At 42.3% G+C, this 11,654-nt stretch overlaps 1 protein-coding gene across 1 annotated transcript in view; it reads left to right on the top strand.

Annotated features, from left to right (window-relative positions):
• Positions 1 to 11,654, top strand: part of LOC308144668 (glutamate receptor ionotropic, NMDA 2D-like) — a gene marked incomplete at both ends in the record, with an annotated part of 123,844 nt that overhangs the window by 101,564 nt on the left and 10,626 nt on the right. The window contains 2 exons of the mRNA XM_080515848.1: positions 5,063 to 5,132; positions 5,838 to 5,955. Coding sequence (XP_080371974.1) covers positions 5,063 to 5,132; positions 5,838 to 5,955 — 188 coding nt within the window. The remainder of the gene's footprint in view (positions 1 to 5,062; positions 5,133 to 5,837; positions 5,956 to 11,654) is intronic.

Genomic DNA, 11,654 nt, shown 5'->3' with positions numbered 1-11,654 from the left:
CTATATAGTCAAGGTGCCTTTCAATTGTTTTCCCTGCAACATGTAGTGGCGACACTAAAGCACAGAAGGGGCAGGCGATGAGCAATTTCAAGTCTTTGCTGTTGTTTATAAATTAGAATTGTATTCAAGGAAGCCTATTTAATCAGACGTCATCAACGTTAATGGCTCCACTTGTACTTTTAATGAGCATTTCCTGCTCTGAGCTTGAGGATAGGTGCAAAATCAAAGCACCTGTGTGTCTGCAGGGTCTTTGACTATGAAGAGGAATGCACAACAAATGGGAGTGAATCTATATGAAAAGGGAAGCAATTTCAAAGATTAGATCAGGTTAAACAAAAGAAAATTGGTGCGACAAAGTGCTGAGCTGTAATGCCGAGGAGATTCAGAGTGGAACACAATGTCACCCCCCCCAAAAAATAAAAAAATAAAAAAAATCCCAGCAGGTGCAGTTTTTCAGCTGCACTGAGGCATTCAGCCATTTCATCTAAATCAAATCCAAACTCTAAACACAGGAACAGGTGTCCTTTTAGCGTCACGGGCCGCGGTCAGGCCCACAGTTGTTACTGATCTGATGGCACTGAAATGCAACAGGCAATCAGACTTTGTTGTGCTGCGCTCAAAGTAGAAGCAGATATCTGATAATAGAGTCTGTTCAGTGAATGAATGTGAGGGGAACAGTGAGAGACGGAGCAGATGTCTCCATGCAGGCGCCATGTACAAGCCATGATTTGGGTACTTTTGTGTCTCATTCCAAATTTGTTATTGGGAACAATTGGATCTTTTTTCTATCATTATTTAAAAAAAAAATGATGATATGAATGACTGTGTCTCTTTCAGGCCTCTAATGGGAACATTTCCGGAAAAAAAGTGCATCAGTTCAGTAAATGACACCTAAAATGACTAAACTAATATTTTCCATTCTACAGTATCATTTTAAGGTTGCCAATATTCAATATTCTTTCTGATTATTTGGTGTATTTTTTTTTAAGGACGTCAAATAAATTCATCTTAATGATGGTGTGTGACATCATCAGTATTGTACGAGCTCATGGAAGATCATTCTTGATGAATTCTTGTTTTAGTGGTCTTGTCACGTCGTGGAGTTACTGAAATCCCCAAATAAGTCTGTGTTACTTGTGTGCTCTGGATGTGAACCAATAAACATTCAGTCAATGCAGTATCGTTACTAATTTGATAATATTCATTTGTTCCACCCCCAAAAATGTGATACTACAGTGACAAGTTAATTCATAAGTCATTATTGTTAATATTGGACATGTATATAGGGACAGTTAGGCTCTACTTGCATATGATAACAAATACATGTGCTTCAAACATTGTAAACATCACTACCCTTCACCGTCGATGGGAGGTCTGGTGTATATACACCCCCTTTCAATAGCTCCTGATGCATGACTCAGCAGTATCTATGAGCCAGATTGCCTATTTCTTTACCGAGGATGAAGAAGCCATGAACCACCCTACTCTTCCTCTAATTGTCTAGGACTCGCTGCGTTCATTGATTTCAAGAGTTGATGTCTATGTTTGCCATGCAGCATGAGGGCTGACGAGCCAATCGGAGGCAGAGTAGGACGGTCTTTATGAGGCTGCTATAATACTACTGAATGATCAATTATACCATGATGTGACAATGAACAAATACTGTGGATGGATTTTCACTAAATAGAGTCATCTTACATGCCACTGTTTCTAAACCAGGTTCTTGGCTGCTTTAAGAAAAATGGAACATGTAGAGTTTACCCGCTATTCCAGGGACCGCCACACCACCGGGCGCACTATTCGTAGACTGTTCAAACCTCAAAGTTTCATAAAACCACTCATCAAGACCTTCAGCCAGTTCGTATTCTTAACGCAACAATGCCCCTTTAGTTACTGGTGGCACTTGTTTGTTGGTCCGTGTACTTAAGCTTCTGTAAATATGGACGAAATGAACACAGAAATGAAGACCTTGTATGTCTAACATCAAGCATGAATGGGCCTTAAAAGACTGGAGACTTTCCTTTTGTCCTCACTGGCTGAAGGAGAACAAAGTTTTGTATGTATTGCTGTTATAGTCAGTCTGGAAAGGCAGTGTTTGGATTCAATGCGCCCGCGCCTGTATAATACATCGACTCACTCTTTTGTCCGAAATAAAAGCAAAGCTCCCTGCACAACCTTCCAAACACTAAAATGCGTTAAATCTGTACCTTTTTAACAATGGCACCCACTGTATAGGGATCACACCTTTTCTCCTCTTTATATATATATATTTTTGTCCAACTCAAGGCAGTGCTATTGTCTTCACTCGGTTCAATTACTGGAACCCCTTTGCCTGACTCAACCTGTTAGCGCATTGATCCCCGTTGCCTCGGGAGCCTCAGCTGACTGCGGTAACCTGTGCAGCCCCCTAAGTATCATGGCTGTTAAATGGAGCAGGAGGAGAGAGAGAGGGGCTGCCGGGGAAGACTTCTAAATTATATATGTTCACAGCAGCCGCAGTGCAGTGTGAGAATGGTGCCATCCCAGCCTTGGTTTGGCTCTTAAGCGTCTCTTATGTCCGTCGTTTGGGGGTGGGAGGGTGATTATCTGCCCTAGGGAGTGCAAAATGCCGGGAGCACTTACTATAAAATATACACTTGCACACCATGAAATTTGAAGTGTGAGGGTTGCAAAGTGGAGTGATGTTAGTCGATGCAGATGAAGGTTTAATGGGCCGAGCAAGCACACGAAACACATTTCACTGACATGATCCTTTGACGGCTTGCTCCACCTCACCCACCCTGACCTGAACTGGAGCCGCATCGTAACTCTAAATACATCCTGCCATTTGGTTTAGTCCAGCATTTTCGCCCTGCTTTTGCTTTTTGGTTTCATAAAATTATTATATGTACTACGGCCGTGGTGCACATGTGCAGGTGCAGTGTTTCTGCCGCCGACACGGAGACAACCATTTTGAAAAAGTTGCATTTTCCCCATTAACACATAAAGCATGAGAGTCTGAGCCTTTGCAAAACATTTGCAATTTGCCGAGCATAGTTGTCACAACTAGAGTTTTCTGTTTTCACTTGAAAATGTGTAAAGTAAAAGATAAACAAATTTGACTTTTAAATAAAGACATTCTCTGAAGACTATGAATGAAGTCCCAACTATGATTAACCCAAACTGTAATCCGAAGCTAACTTTAGTTACCTATGGCGATGTTTTTTTTTTTTTGTCTTTGCGATCAATGGTGACCATGTGAGTAGATGAAGAGTTTGTGAGAAAGATAAATCTACCCACCCACATACACATGCCCCCACTTGTACTTTTTTTAATCTAATCCAATACATTCCCATAACTAAACTTATTTTTCCCTCATTAACTGGAAACACACACCCTTGCGCTCAAACGCACACACATACACAAGTCAGATAGACTTATTGTAGCGTGGAATTAAAACTCCGATGATGCATTTCTTTTTATTGCACTTTTTTTTTCCAACATTATTTTGTGTCGCTGCCTCTCCTCAGCCTCGTTAATAAATCCCCCGTATCTCTCATTATGTGTTGTTTGTCTTCCTTTCCACATCCTTCTCTCCACCTCTCGTTGTGATAACGTTTTTGCAGAGAAACATTAGTTTATGCCGTCAAAGTGAAGATTTGTGTTTGATTCCACTATCAGAGCAACAGATTTTCACCTCTCCATCTCCAGTCAGCTTTTCTGCTCCTTCTCCAGACTTCCTCTGCTTCTTTGTAATTCTTTCTTATGTCTCCTATTTGGCCTTAACCTCCCCCCTCATTAACTCCTGCTCCCAGCTCATCAACTTTAGCTTCTGCTTTGCTCTTCCTCCTTCCTCCCTGCAGTTTTTATCTCATTTTTCTCCTCCAGTCCTCCTGCCCAGTGTACGCTCCCCCTCAGATCTTTTCTCCTTTCTATCCTTCTGCTGAGCTCCGTCTCTTCGGCAGAAATACTTTGGTTTTATTCTGCCGCTCCCGCAGTGAGAATATAAATTAATGTGAGGCAAAAGAGCAGGTGTAGTGGCAAATCTATCATGAGTTCCTCAGATGTACATCATCAATCTGAGCTGAGCTGTTACAGTTAGTCCATTACCTCGTGATGAACTGGCGTAATTCTCGTTTTATGTACACTGGCTTTTCACAGACTGTCTTCTCTGCTCCGGCACCCCAGCACATTAGAGTCACTTTTTTGAAAGAATTCATTAGTCCATGAGAATTTAAAACAAAAGGCTTAACCGGTTGGTTGGTTGGTTGGTTTGCTGGTTGATATACAAAAATATATCACTCTAAATTGATACTAATTAATCTGCATATAGAATATAGTAACAATCGAAAGGTGGATTTTCATTCATTCGTGATCCTGTGCAAGGTAATAAAACATTTATATCTTATAAAAACTTAGGTTTAGGGACGTTTGAGATTTTATTATGAGCAGTGGACCTGCAAATATCAAACTTACATTACTGCTTGGTTTGAGATTCAATTCTTACTGTATTGCTTCAGAAACATATGTTTATGAGTATCTCGTGGCAATTGTGTCAGTGAATTTTTTCTTCGGTCTATTCAACCAGATCTTTTTCAGATTAGAAAAAAAAAGTTTTAAATACACCGTATCACATATTTCCATATGACAGGTAAATATATTTGTGCAGCTCATCCAGACACAAGGAAATTCCCGGTGCAACAGTCTCAGGTGTTCAGGGAGTTTATTTCACAAGAAACTTAAAAACTAGAAGCTATTAAATTGTCACCTTTCAATTGATTTCCAACCACTGTTGCATTGTTTTTAGGTCTTGTGAATCTATTGTAGGAGGACATAATACATTTTTGTTTGCATTGTAGTGAAGATCTCTCTGTGTGAAAAGGTGTTGACGAGGTCCGGGAAAGGACAGCTTCTGTTTTGTGCCTTGTGCGTACAGAACGCTGTTGTCTCTGGTTTGCCCATCACTCTTGTCGTTTGGTCGAATCGTTTCACTCCCTCTGCTGTCATTTAGCTTCAGGTCAGTGATCTCCCTTCCCTCATTGTCATTTTCATTGTTTTTTTGTTTTGTTTTTTCCTCCTGCAGGAAGCTGGATGCCTTCATTTATGATGCGGCTGTGCTGAACTATATGGCCAGGAAGGACGAGGGCTGCAAGGTAAAAAGAAAAAAGATCTCTGTCATTTCGCAGCTCTCCCAGTGACACACTCATACACAGCCGAAGCCACTGCTAAAGTCCCCTCGCCCTGCAGCTATTGTGTACACGAAAACAAAAAGAGTGTGCACTCACTCTCTTCTTGTCGGAAACACAACAAGCATGCCAAATGAACATTTCTACAAGAGCAACATCTGTGTTAAATATATCAAACGCATCCAATGCATTTATATGTCCCCCGTGGCCGGTAGCTAGTTAATATTGTCATTTTTGGACAGTGCTGGTGTTGATTTATTTATAACTTTGTATTTGATACAGCTCCCGCAGCGAGAATGAAAATCCTGCCCAGTGATCATTTGTAATAAGGTCTGTGGGAGGCCCTGAGCTCCCAGCAGCCTCACACAACAGCCAGTGCTGCAGTAATTATTACAACTGATGTGGATCTATATTAATTCCTCCACTGAAACAATATCCCACTCCTCAGCTGGGGGATTTTTCCGGGATGCCGATATTAGAGCTCAGCCAAATGCATTAATACGACAGCAGACAAAAAAAAAGAAAGAAAAAAAACACAGTTGAAATGAAACGTAATTTCCATTCGCTCATTGCCATCTGCTTCTGTGTGTCTGATTCTCTCTGTGGATTAACGTGTTTGTGTGTTTCAATGGCGATACGGAGGCTGATGTGCATGTGTTTGTTTCTGAAAAGGTAATGACAATCGGCTCCGGCAAAGTGTTTGCCACGACGGGCTACGGCATCGCCCTGAACAAGAACTCCCGCTGGAAACGCCCTTTGGACCTGGCTCTGCTGCAATTGGTTGGAGATGGTGAGAGAACGAGGGGAAGGGGGGGGGTGTATATACACAGCGATTCATTCAGTTTGCCACATCTTGAATGGATTTTGACTTATACTAATATACTCGTTAATGGTTAATTAACTCGGCGGCCCACTGTCATGGGATGCAACAGCCAATCGCAAAAGCATAAGCAGTCCCCTCATAATGCCTACACTGTGTTAATGCAGTTAGATACGCTGGGGTGACCATGCTCCCTGCATGCCAGACCAGCAGCTACTAGAAAAGACATTATATGGCTACAGCAAGGGAAGAATTCCCAGGACAGTCAGGATAAAAAAAAGAAAAAAAAAACCTCTTGGACACTTTGAAAGCATCTCTGAAGGCATCTTACTCTGACTACTGGGAAGAATCAGCACTGGACCGCTTCAAATGACCCTCTGCTGTATGCAGAGGCGCCTCACCGTGTGAGGCCAACAGGGTTACTGCGGCAGAACAACAGAGACAGGCTGACAAGTCATGGGCAAACAGTGTCACCCCCTCCCTGCAGTGAAAGTAATGAAACAGAGCGGATGTGTTAGTCAGCAGGTGGGTCTATCCACGTATTTCTCAGAGCAAATCGCCCCTGGTTCAGCTGAACGACGAGAAAGTTGCACAAAAGTTGTCGAGAGGAAGAGACACTGAACAAGCAAAGAACTTGAGGAGGTAGTCAAGACACTGGTGACCGGTGAGGATGGGGTGAGGTGCAATGCAGTGGATGACAGTCAGTACAGAAGCAAGAGAGGAAGCAGGTTATGAGAACATGAAGAGAAAGATCAATAGAGATGTTTGAAGGGAGAGAGAAGGAAAAGAAAAAGGAAGGGGAGGATGTGATCCCTGGTAAAGCGGTCGGATCACATACACACACACACACACATTCTCTATCAACTCACTTTGATTATGTACAAACCAGTTTTACTCACATTTCACTGAATTAATTTTATTTATGTTCCTCTTGATTTTCTCTCTCTAATGCTGCAATGCTGCACGCCAAACCTGACACAAGTGGCTGATTGTTGAATGGTTTGACTTTTTATTCATGTCGACGCTGCCCTCTAGTGGCTGTAGTGAGTATGATGGGAACAGTGGAGAATGAAGGAATTAAAATACCCACATCTGAGGCGGCATTTATCCGTTGACCGAGGAGACAGTACTCTTCTCACCAATGTATGAGGCAGATTTTACATATTTAAAGTATGTCACGCATGTAATATAATTCAAAGGTCAAGTCTATAAAATGACAGAAAAGAAAGAAAAAAAACATAGTTATGGTAATATTAGCATATCTATTGGTACTGCGCAAAACATCTCGATGCTGGAGCTGTGTTTTCTTTTCTCAGCACACGAATGGTCAGTCACCAAATTGGCTCCTCTGGGGACCAATTTAGCCCGTTTTTTAATTAGCAAGTGGGAAAGAGAGAAAAAAGCCTCAGTGCCTCCTGTGACAGCAATGCCTGGGAGGGTAAGAAAAAAAAAAAAAAAACCACCAGAGGCCGACTGCAGATGGACACTGACTGTTGGAGCTGAGCGGCGCCTCCACACAATGACATGTTGGGCTCCTTGGATCGTTGAACACAGTTACAAAACGGTTGATGTGGGAAATTAAAAGAATAGCTGCTCACACACGGTTGTTAAAGCAGGCAGGTTGTCTTCCAGTCAGAAGGTTGCAGGTTTGATCCCTCGTCTCTCAAAGTGTCCTTGAGCACGACACAGGACATTAATTGAGCACCTTGCAGGGCTCCGTCGGAGGGTGTCTGCCACTCTGGACATCATCTATCATTTTATTAGATCAGAAAAGATGGAATCACCATAGGCCTCAACATATGCTTATAATTGGACAATGCTCATGTATTTCTTAATTAATCAAGTTATTATAATCGCCAATAAACTGCAGTTTTCAACTTGTTTCCAGAGTCGCCACTCATGCCACTCGACCCTCATGCTCACGCTTGTGAAAACGGTCTGGAAAGAGAGGCGCTTCCTCGCGATACCTCTGAAAGAGGAAACCTTTTGAAGCGGAGGCAGCCGTGTGTCACGTCCCACTTGGCTCCTGTACTTTGAAGACAAACAAAGTGCCTTCAGAGTGAAGCTGCGAAGGACCCAGAGACGCAGGAATGTGTACAGTTATAAGTGCTGATGTTGCACCTGAGTTGAAATCCCACAGCAGCGTGCATCCAAAGTTCGCCTCCGCTACACTTCCCCTTTGTGTCACTCACGCTGATTCGCGCTGACTGAGCAAAGCCAACGACGAACACCTCGCACGCCAAAGGACGATAAAAAAGAAAATGTGAATATGAACCTTAAAAAACTGAGGCAGCGATTTACACCCCGGAGAAAAGGCTTTCTGTTTTTATCTCAGCCTTTAAAATTATCTATATATATTTGTGTGTATATATATATATATATATATATATGTGTGTGTGCATGTGGCTTTGAGTACTTCAGAGACCCAGATGTTGATTTTCATTTTGTCGGCAGAGAACAGAGCCACAGAACTCCTTCTGAACACACACTTGACTTTAATGCTTTGCACGTTGCTTGAGATCCGCTTCCAATCCCACATGAAATATCTTCCCAAGCACTACAATAACAGAAACCTCCCTGATATTGTAAAAGATTTTACTACCCGTTGAATCTATTCAGATAATTTAAATAAACATCGTCCAATTGTTTCTTTTAGTGAAACTCGTTGAAAGTTTGCATATTAGTGAAATCCATTTACTTAAAAACATGATTCATATTGTTAGTTATTTAGGAGGGGCGGCCGGGGACATTCGTTTTGAGAGCAAAAGCATTTGCCAAGAATTTTTTTTATTAATCAAGACTGAAAGTCGGAGGTTCGACGACGATCAGATACAACAAAAACAGGACAATCATAAAAGTTTGAGTTTCTTTTGTTCATCAGAAAAAGAAAAAAGTAATTTATACATTCAAACAAGTAAAGACAATTCTATAAAAATATGAAATAATACTACTAAATGTGAGTATGTGTCCTTTTTATATGAGGTAGTAGAAGAAATAGGATGCAATGAAATAAAGCTATAATCACAGTTGTATGATATAAATAATAGCCTGATCGAATGTTTTTTAATGAATTAGTCATATTTATTATTGATATGTAATAATTAATGAACATATATTGCTGTAATTAAGGTAAAGTCTACAATGCTGGTGTGTGAGCATGTGCGCGCATGTGAGATTTTTTTCCCATCCATTCATCTTCTTAACATATTTATTCGACCTGGAGTTGCAACCTGCAGGTCAAGTCACCAACTTATATTAAATGACAGCGCTGCATTACATCAAGTTGCTCCTACAAGAAATCACAAGTCCAAGTGCGTTACTTAAGTCCTCTTGAGGAGATTAATATTTCGGGATCCTCCTCCTCGGAGATCAATTAGATTCAACCTCCTCCTGCACACAGCACTTCTCCCTGGAAACCCCCCTCCGTCTCTCTGGTTCGCTTTTTCCTTCATCATGTACTCTCACAGGCCGGCTGACAAAGCGATTCCTCTCCGAGATGGAGGAACTGTGCACCGACACGCTGATGGGAGCAGCGGTAGCTCACATCATTCACCTCTGTCACTCACAGCGAGACAGCCTCTCGTAACTTTAAACGCTGTGCTCGGGTTTACTCTTTATTCATGAGCTGGATGTTGCTTCTGCCCTGGTTGTCACTCGGATAATGTGTAATTCAATATGACCGGTGTAGAATTCATTTAAAGGCCAAATTGAATAGAATAGAGCAAAGCAATTTAGTTGTTTACTAAGCTGTTACATGTTTTTTAATCAAAGCATAAAAGAAGGGAAATTTAAATCAAAACAAAATCTCAAATGTAATCATTTCTAGTATTTGTATGATTGTGTTTCGTGATAGACCCAAAACACTGTACATTGGTCTGTTATGATGGAAGTGACATACCATTTGTGCTCAAAGCTAAGTTTGTGAAGGTTTTCTTTACTACAATAACATCCTCATATAGACCAGAAAGCATCTTGGGGCACGTTCACACTGCAGGGAAATGAAACCCAATTTAGATTTTTTTTTGCTCACAAGTGACTCACATCCGACTTTTCTTGTGGCTGTACGAAGGCTACAATTACTGTAAGTCAGCAGCGGTGGCAGGCTCTCTCAGAGTTGGGAATGATATATCTATGCCCGCCCTAGCGTTTTGCATTAATTGAGCTGGAAACAGTGAATCACATCTGGCAACCCTGGTGCTGACCGGCGTGCCATGCATATTTACTTCCGTAAACGGAACTGGCTCGGCGTGACTTCACACCGTCTTCCAAACACGTCAGGTCAGATCACGTTCATGTGATCTGTGAATGTGAAACCTCCTGAAATGAAAATGCAAAAATCAATACGTGTTTAATTGAAACGTCAAACGTCGAAAAAGAGATTTTTACCTGCAGGTATGCTGAGACAAGTAGATACTCAAGTGAGGTAAAGATATCTGAGAGGATCAGATAACGAATCACTTAGACATTGAGGGTGTTGAGATTTGGTTATTTTTCCTGTATGTATTTGCCATGAGCATCAAAGAGAAGAGAAATGTTAAAAAAAAATTCAGACTGAGAACAAAAGCTACTTATTGGAAAACAGCCAGTCGATGTGTTTCTATTTGATCAGTTGCCTGCTGTTTACCTGCTTTTCAGGGGTTTGCAATTGATACTAGAGCATAAAACTACCCCAGGTAATACCATCTCCTTAATGCTGTTTCTGCACAGATTGGATAAAGGAGATTTTATTTATCATGCCACTATGAGGATTAGAGCTTGAAGGGCCCTAAGCTCTCACTGCGGTGCGATGGAGGATGCCGGCACGCTGACATAATAGAGGTGAATGTGAGTGAATTGAATTGCTCCCAAAACACAACGAAACTGTCAAGAAATCAAGGGGAGGAAATGTGTCTGTATGTCTTCTCCCTTTCATTCTGTCTCTTTTCTTCGGGGCGTTTTTTGCTGCTGGGAGCAGGTGAGAGAGGAGACGCATGAAACTCGCCCTGTCTGTCAGCTCTTTGTGGGGCAGATTTCTCCCCAAAGAGCCGATTTGTGTGCAGCCGACTGCCATGATTAACGTATTTACCGGGAGATAAAGGCGAGAGAGCGAGGCGGAGAGCCGGACGGCGAGAGGGAGAAATCAAGCGAGCACTCATTGAAACTGGAATTAGATCGCGGGAGCGAGCCGCACACACAGGGTGAACATGCGTATTAAGCGCCTATTGTCGGGGACTGTGTGCGGAAAGGGGTCGATGGAGTTGAGCCCACTTTAATTCGGCTGTCAGGGGACATATGAATTCCCACGTGACTCGGGGGGGGGGGGGGGGGGTAGAGTGAAACGTGGCGCGACAGTCGCACGCGTTGGACTGAGATTTGTGTTTTGTTTGAGCAGATTTGACGTCTCAGTCAACACGTCCGAGTCGCGGTGGCCTAATCCACAAGGCAAAGCTCCATAAAGGAGTTTCCAGCCGGCGTTAATTAACCCGGAGGTCGATTAATATTGTAACTTGTGAGCACTGGGAATTGGAAACTTCCTTTGACTGAGATATCGTCAGAGTGTGTGCGGTGGCGGACTCCGAGGGTGTGTGTGTGTTCTCGTTTAAAAGGTCCTCTGCAACCCGGTCGTACACATCTGTCTGCATGAGTCCCTTTTTGCCTACCCAAGGAAAAGCCTGGTTTCCTTCCCACTG

Source organism: Blennius ocellaris (assembly GCF_963422515.1).
Source record: "Blennius ocellaris genome assembly, chromosome: 20".
NCBI lineage: Eukaryota > Metazoa > Chordata > Actinopteri > Blenniiformes > Blenniidae > Blennius > Blennius ocellaris.
The sequence above is the reverse complement of the archived record's forward strand: the minus strand, read 5'-3'. Positions and strand labels throughout refer to the sequence as shown.